Genomic DNA, 18599 nt, shown 5'->3' with positions numbered 1-18599 from the left:
GCATTCATTTGCTTTTATCATGTGTATATGATATATGTAAAAAGTACAAATATTTAGCGTTGGACATAGTTGGTCTGTTTCACTTCCCATTCAACTTTTTTATATCCATCAAACTGATTGTACAAATATTCTTTCCAGATAATGTGAGTAAATGAGCTGTCACCATCTTTGCCTTTTTTGTTTATCTATATTTACTTGATAAACTCAAATCTGATTCTTACTTCATAGTTTTTTGTGCTGCTATTATTGATATTTGGCTCATTAGTTCAATATTTTAAGTAATTTAGAAGCTTTATAGTGTAATCCTATGTCACATGGGTGCGGGTGCGGGGATTTGGCACTTCCAAAAAACCCGGGTGCGGGGGTGCGGCAGGGGAAAAATGTAATATATATATAAGGGGGTCCGGGGGTTCCCCCGACGCGGGTCGGGGGTCCAATTTTTTTGTTGGTGTGTTTGTTTGAAGACTCGTTACCCACGTTCTGCTTGTTGTGTACTTTGAGGCAACGAGACAAAATTGATGAAACGAAAGGATTGGCAATCCGATCGACCCATCCTGCTGCGTTCTGTTGACTGTCATGATTCAATCATGTCTGAAACTCCCTGGTCTTCACGAAAAAAAATATAAGCGCAAGGTTTGATGTGGTTTGTTGAAGAGAGAGTCTTTATGAGGCCTACAACTCCACTGCCACGCCATAGGATTCTTCAAATTTCATTTTATATACAGCTGCACGACATCTAAAAGAAATTTATTGGATTGGACATGTGGAAAAGAGAGGTCTACACAAGGCTACAACTAGAGCACCCATCTCGTCAGGAGAACAGTGAATACTAATAGCCAGCAAGGCTACCACCATCATTATCATTTATTATGGAGAGAGAAAATCCTTTACGAAAAAGAAGGATCTGGATTGAAAAGGCTCTTCAATTTTAGATGGTTTTAAAAGTGCCCCTTTATAAAACAAGAGCAGCAACTGTCAGCAGATTTTTTTTTTTTAAATTTCGCAGCCCATTTCATAGGGCAATTTTAAAAAAAAAAAAAATCCAAAAAAAAAAATGGACCTAAATGATCCCAGGGCGGTCAACGCACCCAGGATTGGGTTGACTGCACCCGGTGCCGCACCCGCACCAGCGTCGAGTCGCGTCGACGCGGGTGCGGCACCCTGCTAGCCGAATCCCTGTGACATAGGTGTAATCAAGTCTGAGGTTGCCTACTAAAACTCTTGGACTCCACCTACAGGTGGGATTATGTGAGAGGAGGCTTCTAAGATATTCCAGTAGAAGATGTAGCATTGGAAGGGTGGTATTTTTGTCTTGCAGTCTATGTCACATGGGTGCGGGTGCAGGGGTGCGGCACTTTCAAAAAACTTGGGTGCGAGGGTGAGGCAAAAATATATATTATATATATATATATATATATAAAGTCCAAAAGTTGGGCATAAATGACCCTAGGTGCGTTGACTGCACCCAGGGTCAGGTTGACTGCATCGGGTGCGACACCTAGTTGGAGAATCCCTGTGACATATAGGGCAAAAAAAAATTTCTTGGCAATTTTTTTTAAGTCTGAAAATTGGACCAAAATGACCCTGGGTGCGTTGACTGCACCCAGGGTCAGGTTGACTGCATCGGGTGTGGGTGCGGCACCTAGTTGGAGAATCCTTGTGACATATAGGGCAAAAAAAAATTTCTTGGCAATTTTTTTAAGTCCGAAAATTGGACCAAAATGATCCTGGGTGCATTGACCGCACCCAGGGTCGGGTTGACCGCACCCGATGCCGCACCCGCACCCGCGTCGACGCGGGTGCGACACCCTGCTAGCCGAATCCCTGTGACATAGCTTGCAGTCAGGGATGTCCTGATTGAATATGTATTTTGCAGCCATTTGGTTCATCTGGAGACCTGTAAGTTATTGATTGGATAAAGGACGTGTCCTTTCTTACTCCTTAAGTGGTGTTTCAGTACGAATTTAGTTTTTGTTCTTGTTTTTGTGCAAGTTGTTTGTGCCAAGGTTGTAAAAAGCATATTGTAACCTGTATTGGCCATGCCCAAAATAAGCTATGTATCGTTTCATAAAAAATTGTATTTTTACTAAAAAACCTCCAAAAATTCTAACAACAAGAAGAAAAAATCAGGAAAACATCTAAAAAATGTCATAACGCACGAAACAATGATAAATAAAACCATACTATCACATATTCAATAATCAAGATAATGTGCTATGAATGACATGCATATCTCACAAGAAAAATGCAAATTGTGAAATAATATGCATATTAAACAACAAAACTAAGCTAATAAGTCACAAGATTCATAATAGTGCATGTTTACATAAACAAAAAAAATCATAAAGTGTTTCTTAATACTTAAAAATTTTACATAACCATTTTTTTTCAAAGTTCAAACAAGAATGAAGACTTCTTCTTCTTCTTGCAAGAAATCAGCCTCAAATCACTCCCAAGTTCTTTTGGAATGAATATGAACTCACCATAAGTAGGGGTGTCAACGGGCATGGTTTGACCGGACTGGACCCGAACTAGACCCTATAGGGTCCGGGTATGGTGATAAATAAGAAGACCCGATTAAGACCCGGGTTTGGACCTGAAGGTCCGATTAATGCATGGACTCGAGTATAGTTTGTGAAATTTTATACCAGACCCAGACCCAACCCAACCCGAGTTCCTATTAAGACTAGCATTTTTTCAATGTAAAAATGATAAAAAAATATGGTTTTACCGGGTATGGTTCATGTAGTTCTTATCGGGTCCGGGTATGATTTTTCTTATAGTGGACCTGATTAGACCGGGTCTGAACCCGATACCATACCCAAAAATTTGGTCCAAGTCTGGTTCCACCTGGGTCCGAACCAAACCCGACCCGTTGACACCCCTAACCATAAGGATCTTATATGCTCGAAAAAAACAAAAGTTGAACTAAGTGAAACATAAATTGCACTAATTGTGTATCGTAAGATACACCCTTTATCAGGGTGTATCGTAGGGGTGGCAATTTTTGACACGACCCGCCAACCCGCCTCTTAGGCGGGTTCGGGTTGGGCTTAAGCCAACCCGTTTAATAAACGGGTCGACTCGCGTAACTCGTTTATTAAACAGGTCGGGTTCGGGTTGGGGGTATGCCAACCCGCCAACCCGGCTGACCCGTTTAATAAACAGGTTAGGCGGGTGGGTCAACCCGCCAACCCGTTTGCCCGACCCGTCAACCCACCAACCCGACCCGCCAACCTGCTTACCTGCCAACCCGATCCGTCAACCCGCCAACCTGAAAACCCGTTTACCCGACCCAACCCATTTATTAAATGGGTTGGCGGGTCGTGTCGGGTTACCCGTTTATTAAACGGGTCGGGTTCGTGTTTGCCACAGCCGACCCGTTTAATAAACGGGTCGGGTTCGGGTTGAGGTATGCTGACCCGCCAACCCGACCCGATTGCCACCCCTAGTGTATCGTATGATACACCTGATACAGGTACAATACACACCGGTATCGAGATACAAGTGTGTATTGTATTGTTTTTTTCCCAAAGTAACTATACGTATCGTTATGTGTATCACACGATACAGGGACACCCGTATTGAGATACAAGTGTGTATTGTATCATTTCCCCCCAAAGTAAACTATACATATCGTATGGTACAATACTTACAACACTGCACTTTGTGCTATTCTCCCACAGTTTCGGGAAATGAATGCAACTATGAATGCATAAAACACAAAAAAATGATTGCACCCGTCATACCAGGGAGACTGTGGGATCCATAGTTAATCTAATCCTGTCAGGTTATTGTAAAAATTTCATATCTCTTGATACGATGACTTAGAATTTTGTTTAGTTACTGAATTATAGGTATGCATTCTGCTAGACTAACTTCAGTTTGTTCCTCATGGGCTCATTGGAACTAATAGACTGGTATTTAGTCTCCTGTGAAATGGTGTACAAGCTTCAATGACGGATTCTTGTAAGGGATGTGCATCCTAGTTACTGCTTTGATCTTTTGCTAATAGAACCCTTTTTTCCATTTCATTTTTCTCCTCTGTGCAAATGAATCTACACTGCAAACTTTTTTTTTTAAACAGAACTTCAGCTTTGGATGCGTTATTTATGTGTCTTGCATTAATCTGGTCTAGGAAAATACTCCCACAGTGGTTAGCCGAGCAAATGTTCAAGTTGGGCCTACTGCTTCTGTTATGACTCAAAATGACTTGAAAGTGACTGTAGAAAGAGACCTTGTCTCACAAGCTGAAGAAGAGGATATGGAGGCACTTCTTGGCACGTATGTATCAGCCTGTCCTCAGAGTTGTATATATGTTTACTTTTCTGCATTCTCATGAGTCACATATTCTACACGTGCTGCAATATGAAACTATGTATTCACTCAAAATGATTTAGAAAATAACGAGCTCTTATTGTACATAGGAACATAACCAAGTCTGTCCGCAGTGCATAGTCACAAATATCATCAGTAAATTGAATTTATCACTGACTTACAGTTTTTATCATTGATAAAATATTAAAATTACACATATGAAATCCCAGTAAACAGATACCCCAATAAAATCATTGTAATTGCATTGGTTATTTATTGAGTTTGTCATATTTGTTATATTTAATATCTTTGCTCTCCATGCTACTCCATGCACATGTTAGCATTCTTATGTGAAGGAAGCCCTTAGTGAAGTATTTACTGATTACCATCATGCAATATATGGTTTTTCTTCAAATTTATTAAATTTTGTGGCACTTTGTACAGGTGCTGATTTTATGTAAATCCATTTCATGTCTTCCCAGTGTCATAACTAGTTCTTTCTAATGGATATCAGGTATGTCATGGGCATTGGTGAAGCAGAGGCATTTTCAGAGAGGTTAAAGCGAGAATTACTTGCTTTGGAAGCAGCAAATGTGCATGCCATTTTGGAAAGTCAACCCTTGATAGAGGAGGTATATTTTCTTTAATTTATGGGATTCCATAATGTCCAGATTAAACATCTCCACTTGTTCCCTTTCCACAATCCATTTTCTCAAATATTTGGTTAGTTTTGACCTTCGGCAATATATTTTTAATGTGCCATACACTAAACACATTTTCAATTATAACATTTCCCAATTCTTGTTCCTGAAATCTACATCATTCTTACCTGTGCCTATGAATTGCTCAACCGTGTATAAAGGACCCATCCTTAGGATGAAAATAAATGGGTAGGGCCACCTTCTCAGCTATCTCATCAATCACATAAATTTATAATGAAATTGAATTTATATGTTACAACTTACAATTTTTTTTCAAAGAATGCTGAAATTTTTCTGAGAAAGAAATTTTCTAAACCTAGCTCCAACACTCCAAGTTGATTGCTTATACATGAACCAATAGTCCAGCCTCAGGATGAGCCCAGACATTCTCATTGTTCACCACCGATTGCTGTCTGTCGGAATGAAACATAGCCTTACTCATTGGGAGAAAGTGAATCCCTGAGTCATACAAAACTCTGTGGAAAGAATGAGTTATCCTCTAGGGTTTAATAGAAGTTGAAAACATGGAGGTAGGTGTTCAACCTCTACTGGATTTCGAACAAAATGGGAATAAGATCATTGGCCTTGAACCTGTAAGGAGTCCAGTTAGATGAAACAAAACTGGTATAATTTAGGAACAGTTTAGGAGTATGAATGAAAATTTTAAAAAGATGCTGCGTAAGGAGAGGAAGTGGGGAAGAGGAAAACCTAAAGAAAATTGTGGGAACCTGAGATTTCAACTAGTGTTCAACCGAACATGTTGAGAGTGAGGTTGTTTGTTTCTTCTTCTTCCTTTCTGCCAACTCCTCTTCTTTTTCATCTTTCTTTCTTCTTGTTCCTTTCCGCCCCTTCTTTTCTTTCCTTCTTTCTTCTTCTTTTCTATCTTTTCTTTTGTTTTTTCTTCATCCTCTTTTTCTCTTCTGCTCTTCATGGTAGCATGTTTCCTCTTCTCTTTTTCACTCTTTTTGTCATTTTTTTTCTCTTGTCAATAAAGGTAGTCCAGATGTTTATTTTCCTTTTTTTATAGCATGTCCTCTACACAGAATTATTTAACTCTGTTTTTGTATGTGAATTGCTGAAATGCTTTGATTTTTAGTTAGCTACAGCTAGTATAACTGTTTAATGATGTGAATAAAAGCCTTGTAAATTTTGATTATGTTGTCTGAAATCTTTGTTGTTTTCCTATAATAAATTTGCAATTTAAGTCCTTCTAATTCCCTTGTCAAACTAAGATTCGAAATTCATTCAGTGTTTTTATGGGATTTTTTAGTGTCCTTTTCCGTTGCTAATTTGCTACGATATATGTATTTGAATTTGCTGCTCTTGTACAATGATTTTCTAACAAAAGCACATTAAGGATAGAAAATTTATAAAGAGAATTGTACCTTTCTGTTAGCCCACATGTAAAATGTTGACAGTTAATTGAAATTCATTTTGTGATTTATTTTAAATCCTCTAATCGATATTCAATTATTCATTATTACTTCATAAATAATGCATTTTTTATTTTTATTTTTTATTTTGTAAACTTTTTAAATATTTTTTTGTGAAGCTTATGCTTTATGCCTTGCTTCATGAGCAGGTCCTATGCCTCGCTATGCCTCAACACTATTCACAACATTGGTGTTGTAACACCCCGAAATTTCTAACCCAAATTCTTGAGGATTATTTTTTTTAACAGCAAAAACAAATAATAATTTCAAGGTTAATCATTCCGAAACGATACAGGAAAGTAAGAGCAAACCACACCATTTATTTTCATTTCAATAATAGTGAAATTAAACATCAGAGTTTCCACGTTATGAGTCTCAAACAAAATCCAATCTGAAAGAAAGTAGGACAACCAGGAACAAATAGATCAAGTCTCGATTAACGGCTCATCCAACAGTCGCTCATAAACCCTATTATTCACCTGAAAATAGTAAATTTATAGGAATTAGACTACAACTGTCTAAGTAGGAATTTCTGTAAAATTTCTCGCAGGTATAACAAGTGTCAAACATGTGATGTGGGTGCCTTGTGTGATTTTCAGTATTGTTAAATAAAACAAGTAAGAACTACCCAGATATACTAACATGCAAAATTTTCATATAACAATTACAACAGAAAATCAATCGTCTCACAATTACCATTTTTAAAGCATGCTGGGAGTAACGAAATACATTCTACAAGAATATGTAAGATTGACAATATACTAAATCTACTCAATGTGATACCTAAACTGTTCTAATTAGTGTTTATCTTTTCTTATCCCGTGCGTACACACGGGCCAAGGCAATCATAACAGAAGAAAACATTTGGGGGCATATTATTCAAAGGTATTTTATTAACCCGAACGTTATAACTGAAACTGAAATCTCAAGGGAGTAGCCAGTGATTGAGAGAACCTCCAAAAGTTCAAAACCAAAACATGATGCATCCCTAACTTCTGCAGAAGAACATGGAGCTACCACCTAGGATACATTTGGTAGTCCGGGTCCCTCAATTCCGAGGACTGGGGACCAACTAGTCACTTTAGCTCGAAACAGTTAAACACATGTCCCTAAAGTTTTGTATCACCTACCCTCTCCAAGGTAAGCCCGAATCTGAGTGAGTTGATCTTTTATTTCTTTAATTTACCCAAAGTACAGGGGCATTGCCCCAAACTACCTCCTACTATCATAGTAGTAGGTCCCAACCTTAGTTATTTTACCAAGGCATACACATCCCAATTTTTCTTTTCATATTAATTGCACAAACCCACTTAGAGTGCTCTGGTACTTTTAAACAAGTCAAGCCAACAAAATTTAAATTTTAGTTTCTCATCAGTGTAATTGATATTTCGCACAGGTTTAACAACCCAAGTACCCGCATCGGGTATCTATTTAGTTATGCAAACCCAACTGATTCATATAGGGACCACGCCATGTAATCTCAAGAGTGTTATAACCCATTTACATATATCAATTTCATATGCAGCTACATATTAAATCAACTTAATATGCATCTAAAAAGGTACTAAGTATCAACTTGATATGCAACTTCCTATGAAACAAAATATTATCATCAATTAGGCAACTAACTAGGCAATGAGCATCAGGTTGTTGTGCAATTTCATATGAAACAGAATAGCATCATAATATGCAATTGAATTAATCATGGGGAAATATTCAGAACATGCCACGATTTGAATATTACAATCTCATAATTTATGGTACTTAAACTGAGAAATAATCATACAAACTCTAAGTATTAACACTTTCAGAACACGTGACAAGTCTGAAAATTTAAGAAGTCGGAATAATAACCTGTATCATACCATATTAGAACCTGCACAATAGTTTTCATTCAGCCAACGAGGTCTACTATTTGGACCAATACCCAAACTATGTATATTATAACCGGGTGTTTGACATCCCCTAACAGGGTTAGTCAAGACTGATTTTCAGAACTAAATGAAAAGGAAATCTTGATTAAGTCATAACGCTGATACATATATATACATATATATATTGTCTATATTACCAAGAATCGCATAGGATATAAATGCAACTTTTTCTTTGCTATCACAGCATCATGATATTGAGGGGATTGTGCAACCCCTTTTCCAGAACACAAGCCGCAACCCATGTTGATTATAAATCTTACATGAACAACAAAGAAAGAAAGAACTGCAGACCTCTACATCTAAAACATCACTTCTTTACTAATAAGAAATTCAGAAATTCCAGAGGGTAGAAAGACAATTAATCAATGAGAACCAGGGATCATCACTTAATCGAATGAGGAAGGAAACAATGTGAGGAGGCCATCCCATAAAATAACAGGTTTGCTAAAAACAATTAAAGAGTTTGTATGACCATTTAGCAACTAAGCCCAAGTTCTTACTCCTTATCCAAACATATTTGGTGCTTCATTAAATGCAGAAAAACTAAACATACCTAGTGCAATTGAATACTTCAGATAATATATTGTACATGTTTTAAATATGCAGGTTTATTGAGACTATGCATGTTAAAAATAAAGATAGACTTCTCGTATTGCCAACATATACATAAACGCCCATAGATTCCACTATCAGAGATTGACATTATATTCAGTTTATAACCCCTTGCAGTTGGAGTTTTCACAGTAGCCGAAAATCCCCAATTTTCTTTTCAATTAGGGTTTCCTTTCACGGCAGCCGAAATCCCTAAATCGATTGATTTGGGGTTTTTGGACAACCCGTATAGCATAATCGAACCCTCCTTTTTTTCATTGGATTCCGGCACCCCACTCCCCGATGCTCAACCCACCGAATACCCAAAAGAAAAACATAGGAAAACCTACCTTTTTCCGGTGAAGAGGCTACGGGAACCACGAGGGAAGGTCGGCCGGCCGGCCTTGACAGCACCACCACTAGAGAAGAGGTTGGCGTCTCCGACAAGGGCTTCGAGCAACAGGCCGGAGCTCGGAGATCGATCCGAAGGGTAGAGAGGAGTCGAGGGGGAGGTGAAGACTGAGAGGGAGAGATACAGAGGGCGGATGAGGGGCGAGACCCCCCTCCCCCCCCCCCCCTTTTGAAGAGGAGTGACCCCCTTCCCCCTCCTTCCGAAAAGGAAGGAGGGCGAGATTTTCCCTGGCGGCTCCGCCCCTTTGCCAAAATCGTGTTTAACCCCGATTTCCCTCTTTATCACTACCCATAACGCAACCCAAGTCCGGGTCCGAAACCTGAAACCCGCGACCCGCAACTCGGGATCCAATCGTGTGTTGGATCCGGGTCTTGCTTAAAAATGTGGATCCATAGTTGGATCCAAATCCCTACCTAATGATATATTCTTTTTTTTTCTATTTATGTATATATATATATTTAATAGGTTTATATGTATAAGAGGTAACACTTAAGTATGGGTTCTGGATCCGAAACTTGGATCCATGCCCAAATTATGCCTAAAATATTAAAATTTTTAATGGAAAAAAAGATGTGGCTATTACAGGTGTAGACACACACAGTCACTAATATTGGTCTAGGCAATATCTTAATGAGACATAATGAAATATATATTTTTTTAAAGGAAGCGTCATAGGGAAATTTGTGGCTGTAAAAAAGAAAGGTCTAGAAAAAATGAAAGTAAATTATATTTTCTTAGTGTTTGTGCAATTATAATATTAAAAAGAAACAAGCAGGCATCAGTAACTCCCCCTCATAGACGTAGCATCTAGTGATCAGATATAACCCATCTTCACATTGAGTTGAGTTGGCAACAAGAGTCTAATAAAAGCTCCTTGATCCAGAACTGCTGCTGAATGTGGACACCATAATCAAGCCGCCAATTTGAGAAGAGTTTGTAAAAATGGTTAGGTCAAGGACAATTTAATTGTCTGTTAAGATAAGCCTCTAATATATATATATATATATATATGTATATATTAAAATATATATGTATGTTAACCGGAATACTCATCAAGGGTATTCCGGTCATTTTACATTGTAATAGGCGTCGTCAGCCCATTAGGGGCTGACTGTTTATTTTTATGTTTCTTTTATTTTTCTTTTTAATGTAAAAGGTGTACTGTGATTGGGCAGCTCCAACAGCTAGTTGGGCTGCTCCCCGTGACTCTTGTGTATTATAAATAGGGCTTCAAGCCCTTGTATTTTCCAATGCCTTTAGAGCATTTCATGCAATACAAGAAACATTATTTTGACCCTTGTGTGGATAGTGTGGGTTGATCAATCAAGTGTTCTTCTTGGTTGGTTGTGTTCTTGTAAGTCCATAAGTGACATTTATTTGCTTTTGTTCCATTTCATTACATGGTATTAGAGCTTTGGTGCTCTTGAGTTGTTATTCATTCAGAAAGGCCAAGAGGAGGATCGTGAGATTGGTAGAGCATCCGTTCGTGAGATCGTTGCATCGGGAAGCGCACTATCAAAGAGCACCTGAACAAATCCTTTGTTATCTTCCTTTCTCTCTTTCTCTCTCTCATTATTGTAAAATATGGAGAATGAAAAAAAAGTGATTGTCTCCATTCCTGTGTGACTCAATGATACTAATTATGTCATGTGGGCTTCCATAGTGAAACACAAAATTTGGGAAAACGGTCTATGGGGTTTGGTTGATGGTACCGAAAGAGAGCCCAAACTTATACATACCAAGATTGAAAATGGAAAGGAAGTGGCTATTCAAGGAGAAGAGATGTCTAAGACCGTCACCGAATATGAGAAAAAATGGAACGAGTGGAGGATGGGTCATTCCAAGATAATTGGATGGCTCATCTGTAACGCCTCCAAAATTTTAACCTTAATTATTGTTTAAATATTGGAATTTTGAGACCGATTTTTTTTGATAAATATAAGTAAATCAGATGTTATAATGCGAAGCGATTTTAAAAAACTATTAAGACTTTGGGCAGGGTTACAGTAAACATAACAATCAAATCAAAATGTACGGGATATACACATTTCAAACCATGTACAATATAAGACTAAAATATGAAGAGTTTTAATTTCATTTTAAATCAGAGTATAAATACAATAGTTCAGTCTCTACATGATCAAGTACTTAAAATGAAAAGATCACGTCTACCAAGATCGTAAGGTAAGAGTGAACCCTTGAGGATGCAACTCGACTAGTCCTTCACTCAAACTACTCATCATACTTTACCTGCATTACCTGTCCCCCATAAAACGGGGCCAGACTCTCTAAAGTTTGGTAGAGCAACCCAAACTCAAACTTAAAGAAAACATATCAAGCATTCAAAGGTAAAAACATGATAGATTATTTATTAATCATCAAGTGATAGACAAAGGAACAACATCCCATAAGTCATTCATTCAAGTATTTAAACCTAAGGTGTAAAACCCACGTCTTTACAAAAACAAAATGGACTCGGATCTGAACCTGGGTAAACCACCCCCCGGTGCCTATTTAAAGGTACGCAGGGGAGGGTTCTTTTATGCAAAAGAAGCCCCCCTGATCTCTTCTCTCTTCCTGTCGGCCTCCCTCACCCTTTTCACCGCTCACTCCTCTCTCCCTTTTTTTGGCCACCTGACGATGACAACCACCCTCACTGCTGCTCTCTTCCCTCTCCCCGAACCCTCTCTCTCGATCGGTTGCCTTCCGCTTCCCCCCTGAGGTCCTTGCCTCACCAGAGGCCACCTGACGCCGACGACAACCAGCCCCCTCCAGCCTCCTCTCAGGTGAGCCCCCTCGTTCCTCCCTTCTTCTCCCTTTGTTTGCGGCAGAGGGGAGGGCGCCGCTGCCCTCCCCCTCGCTCGCTCTGGGTCAGGTTCGCAGGGAAGGGGTTCAGCCCCTACCTGCTCCCTTTTTTTTGTAGGGGAGGGGCACGACCCCTCCCTGTTTTTTCTTTTCGCAGAGGAGCGGCCACGCCCCTCCCTGTTCCCTCTGTTAGCAGGGGAGGGACGCCGCCCCTCCTGCTCCTTTTTCAGGCAGGCAAACAGACAGGGGAGGGGGGCGACACCCCCCTGCCTCCTCCTTTTCCAGCCTAAGGTTAGGGGCGCGACCCCTGCCCCCTCCCTCATTCGGTCAGGCTGGCGGGCAGGGGTTGCACCCCTGCCCCCTCGTTTTCTTTTTCTTGGTAGGCAGGACAGGGGCTGCGCCCTGCCCCCCCTTTTTTTTTGCCTTCTGTCAGGCCGGGCAAGGGCTGCACCTTGCCCCCTTTTTCGGCTTCTGTCAGGCGGGACAAGGGCTGCGCCCTGCCCCCCCCCTTTTTTCGCCTTCTGTCAGGCAGGACAGGGCTGCGCCCCTACCCCATCTCACCCTCGCTGTTGATCGGGCGGCCAGGGGCTGCACTCCTTGCCATTCTCTCTCGGTCTCTCCCTCTGTTAGTCGACGGGCAAGGGCTGCACCCCTGCCCCTTCCTCTTTTCCTTTGTTGGTCGGCAGGCAGGGGCGCAACCCTGCCCTGTTTGGGGACTCAACCCTTTTAAATTTCGAGCATTTTAGTATTTTTGGTATAAGTTCTTACTTTTTACTTTTCGCAGCTTGCACAATGGATCTCGCTTGCGCCCCGAGGCCCGAGCCTTTTGTCACTTACACTCGGAGGCATCCGTAACCTCGAAACTCTCAAGGTAGGGGAAAGTTGCACAAAAGGACAATGGACAAACTAAATTAAGCAATAAACACTAAAACGGAAAAAGGATAAATATATATATATATATATATATATATATATATATATAATGTATACATTTGTATATATATGTACACTTTTAACTCAAGGATGCAGTTTTGCGATTCTTGTCCTTTTCTTTCTGTCATTTATTGCTTTCTGTCTTTACTTTACCACTGCGCTTAGTGCACAGGCTTTTGTTTTCGCATTTACTGCTTTCTGTCTTTACTTTGCCACCGTGCTTTAGTGCACAGGCTTTTGCTTTCACATTTACTGCTTTATGTATTTACTTTGCCGTTGCGCTTTATTGCACAGGCTTTTGCTTTCACATTTACTGCTTTCTGTATTTACTTTGCCGCCGTGCTTTACTGCACAAAATACTGTTTTCACATTTATTATTTTCTATCATTTACTTTGCCACCACGCTATTATGTGCACAGGCTATTGCTTACACAGTGTATTTGGCCAATGTACGGTTTCATACATCGTGCATTGCTTACGTAGTTTATTTAGTTCGTTGTGTGGTTTCATATATCGAGTCTTGCTTTATGTCAATTACTTTGCCGATGCGCTAAAATATGCACAGGCTTACACTTACTCTTAAAGACGCAGATTTGCGCATCCTTGCCTAGTCTTTTAAAAAAGGGATTTCATGCAAGATTTAAATATTTGAAATATCCGTTGTTTCGAAAGACAAAAATCAAACTTTTGGCAGTTGCACATTCGCAACAAAGTCTTTCCCTCAACCCCGCGTAACCCTAAGAGTTAAGTACGATCACTCGTTTTGATATTCGATAATGACTCAGATATCCCCGACCAAAGGCACAAGACATTGAGATTTTCTAAATAGAGTTGGGGTTTGTAATATTATATGCAAATGCAACCCCGTAGGACACACAAGAGCATATCCTATCCTACTTGTTTCTTCTTTGCTCATTTTCGAAAGACACGGGTTTGCATATGAGCGTTAGAGTTTTAAAGAAAAGGGATTCCTTACGAGAATCTAGTTTTTTAAATAGGTAGTTTTACAAAGCAAAGTCTGCACGCTTATGGGTTGCGAAATTACAACTAAGCTTTCCCTAGTCGGCGCATTTGGGAGAAATGTTTTACAACTTTGGTTTAAGCTTTCAAAATGACTCAGATAACCCTAGTTGTGGGCATGAGTAGGTGTTTGGGCAGGGTTCTGCTAAGAAACCCATACCCCGTTTATCGTACAGTATCGTAAGACATGCGCAACATGTTGATACTGCGATAAATGGATGAGAGATTCGTGGCGATTTCATATTGTGCGAATTGCACAAGAATATACAAGTGTTTTTAAAAAGACTAGATCATGTCAACTAAATATTTGTTGCATCATTTATTTTATGAAACATTGAGTTGGGGTTTCTTTTGAAAAACCAATACCCGCCTCATTGTAGCCGTACTTTTAGACAGGCACGACATGTTTATACTACGATGATTGGATGAGAGGATCGTGTAACCTCGAAGTGTGCGAATGACACTTTGTGAAAATCAGTTACATAGTGATGTTTCGCTTTCACCGACAAGATGCTCGTGTTGGTTTAAAGGACCAGAGCATGTCAAAGGTAAACTAAAATGATTACATCGTTTCTTTCACAACACATTAAAGTTGTTTTTTTTTTTGAGAAACCTGTACTCCTCACATCGTAGCCGTACTTTTAGACAGACACGGCATGTTAGCACTACGATGATTGGATGAGAGGTTTATGGTAACCTCACAACATGCAAAGGCACAATGATGAAATGAAAATCACATAAATGGTGATGATTCGCCTTCACGAGCAAGATGCTCGAATGGGTTTGAGCCATTGTGGCTAGGTCTCTGTTCCTGAGGGCGATTTCTCCGTGTAAATATCAAAAAAGCATGTGAAATACATAAGACGCTTGTAATTGTCTACAAGTGTCTTGTTTCGTGTTTGGCATGGACATGGTACATATCTGATATGTCTGAAGAAATGAAATATCCATGTATGTGACATAAATTTGAATAGTTCTACTCCATGATATTCAGTGGTATCCAACTTTTCTTTGCTTTAAACTTTATGTACATGCATGTGCATATGTGCAGATGTCCATGCATCACTTTTTGCTCATATGCTGCTCGATGCTATGCCAATGACTTTGTCTTAGCTTCTGAAATCTAGCTGTTTTTTCTTTTTTGTGACTATCATTCCCTTTTCCCTCTTTTCTTTCTAATCACTAATTCTTTATATGTTCTGTTGATGTGGTACCCATAGTAAGTAGGTCTGATAATTTTTCTCATTGAAATTATGGTGAATCGTGTAGGTTCTACAAGGACTGGACTCAGCAATGGTATGCGTGGATGATATGGATGAGTGGCTTGGCATTTTCAATGTAAAGCTCAGGCATATGAGAGAGGACATTGAATCAGTAAGTTGATATACGTGCTTGGGAATATGTTGCTACTATAACTTGTAGCATGCATTAACTTAGGTATCCTGTTATGTAGTTATTTAAAGAGGATATGCCATACTGTTCTTTGCTAATATATGATACTGCTGAGTAAAGTTTCTTTTATCATGTCATCTTCACTTTCCAAATTAATGTATTGTTTTATGTTATTTTCATTGGATCATGGCTTTCTTCTTTGTTACCTAGCATAACTGTTGGTCTCGTTGTTGGCCCTAGCTGTAGAGTTTCAGATTCTTTGAGGCTTTCATACATACTTATATATATGGCTATATGTAATAGATACATATAGTTCATGAAGTGGCTCATTTACCTATCATCATAAACAGAAACAATCCCATCTAAGTATATAACTAGATGTGGACATTGGGCTGACCTGACCTGACATGATGCAATTAGAGTCCAATGGGCTAGGCTCCAACTCTGACCCACTGACATCCTGCCAGACTTTTATCAGGGTCAGATTGGGTTGGGCCTGCTGAACCCAGCTGGAGTTGGATAGGGTTGGGCCAGCCCTGTTCACTTTTTGTTCCCAGATGCGAGGAAATTCCAGCTTACTGTTGACATGTGATTTATTGGCTAACAATTTGTCCTTTATCGGTTTTAGTTTTTCTTTCAAAAGGTTAGCAACATTTGCTGTTATTACATTTTATTGACAGTGGCTGCTATTACTGTTAAATTATGTAAATCAAATGTAAGCTAATATATATATATATATATATATATATATATATATATATATATATATATATATATATATATAAGGTAATACATATACATATGTTACATATATGTATATGTATCTACTTATTATATATATAAAATATATATGTTATATTGTTAGCCGTAGGGGTAGTTTAGTCTTTTTATACATATTTTTTTTGGTGAATATGTTTGTAACCCTTTTTTGTATTTTCTTATTTTTCTATTTCTTAATTTCTTTTTCTTTTTAAATTATTGTACTTACCTTGGGAGGGGCCAATTCATTGGACCCCTCCAACGACTATGTGTGGAGCCCCTTCCAAGGCCCACTAAGCCCTATAAATAAGGCCACTCCTTGTATTCTTTAAGGCTTTGGGACTATTGCCCAAGCTTATTTCTTAATGCTTATGATTCTTGCGTATGCATTTGTGCAATTGTGAGTTTTGTATTGTGCTTTTGTGCACAAGTGTCTCAAGTGTTCTTGTTGTGCGTGTGTGCACATATTTATTTTCAAGAATATTGTAATCTTGATCCTAGTATCTTGTTGAAGATATTTTCACATGGTATCAGAGCTTCATTGAAGGAGGATCGTGCGCATCCTCATTTTTGAGTGCCTCGAAAAACATGCCTTCAAGTTTTTAAAGTTTGAAGTAGATCATCTTCCTCGGGCAATATTTTAGAAGCCTCTTTTGTCAAGGAAGACGTGAAAAACTTTTGAGGTACGTGTTTTTTTCTATCTTCTATCCTCTTTAATAGGCGAAAAAGACTCACTTCTCCCTTGGTTTTAAACTTAGTGGTTCAAACTATCATGTTTGGGCCGGTAATATGGAAACCCATATTAAAGGAAAGGGGCTTTGGGGGTACGTTCAAGGTTCAATACCGGAACCCGAACCTGAACTCAAACTTACAATCATTGAAAAAGGGGATATTAAGATTCTTGAAGGGGAAGATAGACAAAAGGCCCTTAAAGATTATTCAAGAAAACATGATGAATGGGAGATGAAGAACTTCAAGATCTTGTCTTGGATTTTTTCATCCGTAGAAACCAAGATCAACGCCAACATCATTAAGTTCAAAAAGGCCTCCGAAGCTTGGTTATACCTTTAAAAAAGGGTTTTGTCACACAAATATTATCTCCAAAAGAGGGCTTTGACCCTTCAACAAAACGATATGACTATTCGGGAATATTTTGTCGAACTATCTTCTATTTGGGATGAGCTAGCTATGCGTGAACCAAAGTGGAGTGGAGAAGCAATAGAATTAAGACAGAAAAAACTAGAGGAAGATCGGTTTTTCAATTTTTTAAATGGACTTAGACCCGAATTTGAATAAATTCGGTCCTCCTTTCTCTTCGCCTTCACATCTCCGTCAATTGAAGATGTTATCACTAATTTAAGTGGAGAGGAAACCTGTATGGGGATTAGTAAGAATAACCCTAGCATTCTTGCTACCTCTTCTACTCTAGAAGATTGTGAAGGTGTTCTTGCCGTGTCAAGACCCGGGAATAATGTAAAGGCCTACACACCTCCTCATTTCAAGAATCAAGGAGTAAATGATCGATATGACAAAAGAGACTATAGTAAACTAAATTGTCATTTTTGTAAAGAACTGGGGTATTTGCCCAAAATGGAAAAAGTTACTTGCAATGGCTATGACATCCCAAATGGAGGAACGACCATCATCATCAAATGAGTCTCTCTCTCTTTAACAAATCGTGGAAGCTTTACAACCTCTTCTCAAGGAAGGAACTTCCGGAGCCGCTATGTCATCTTCTTCACCTCCTGGTAAGACATATTGGCTTCTAGATTCCGATGCATCTTTTCACATGACTCCAAGTGCTTGTTCTCTCTCCGATTTTTCTAAAAATTATCTTCCATCTTTTATCTCAACGACGGATGGAACACCTCTTGAAATTAAAGGAATAGGCAATTTTGAAAAACAAGATTTCTTTGTTCCAAAATTCATCTTATACCAAAACTAAATTTAAATTTACTTTCGGTCTCTCAACTCTCGGACCATGGTTGCGATATAAAATTCTCTTCTAACAAATGCTGGATACAGGATCGCCGGTCCGGGAGGTTGATTGGGGAAGGCTCTAGGAGAGGAGACCTCTACTATGTTGATTTTCTTCAAATCAAGGTTTTAAAACTTGCCGAGTCAACTCGTTGACTCGGTTGACTCAGCTCGGCTCGACCCTCCAACGAGTCAACCCAGCAAGGCAGACTCGGGTTGCCAAGACTCGGGCTTGACTCGGCCGAGTCATGAGTCATGCTGAACTCGGGCGAGTGCTATCGTTTTCGGCTTTACAAAACTCGCTGGAGGGATCGCTTGGACTCGC

General features: G+C 39.3%; 1 protein-coding gene across 2 annotated transcripts in view; it reads left to right on the top strand.

The window, feature by feature from the left end:
* LOC149847916 (exocyst complex component SEC3A-like) overlaps positions 1-18599 on the top strand; it is a 117930-nt gene that overhangs the window by 6773 nt on the left and 92558 nt on the right. For both annotated transcript variants that reach the window (XR_016432390.1, XM_090008887.1), the window contains exons 6-8: positions 4139-4284; positions 4832-4949; positions 15416-15520. Coding sequence is in view for 1 of the 2 variants with exons in the window: in XM_090008887.1 (XP_089865013.1) it covers positions 4139-4284; positions 4832-4949; positions 15416-15520 (369 nt within the window). In the remaining variant the exon portion in view is untranslated. The remainder of the gene's footprint in view (positions 1-4138; positions 4285-4831; positions 4950-15415; positions 15521-18599) is intronic.

This window comes from Nuphar pumila, chromosome 1, assembly GCF_984573655.1.
Source record: "Nuphar pumila chromosome 1, dmNupPumi1.hap1.1, whole genome shotgun sequence".
Classification (NCBI taxonomy): domain Eukaryota; kingdom Viridiplantae; phylum Streptophyta; class Magnoliopsida; order Nymphaeales; family Nymphaeaceae; genus Nuphar; species Nuphar pumila.
The sequence above is the reverse complement of the archived record's forward strand: the minus strand, read 5'-3'. Positions and strand labels throughout refer to the sequence as shown.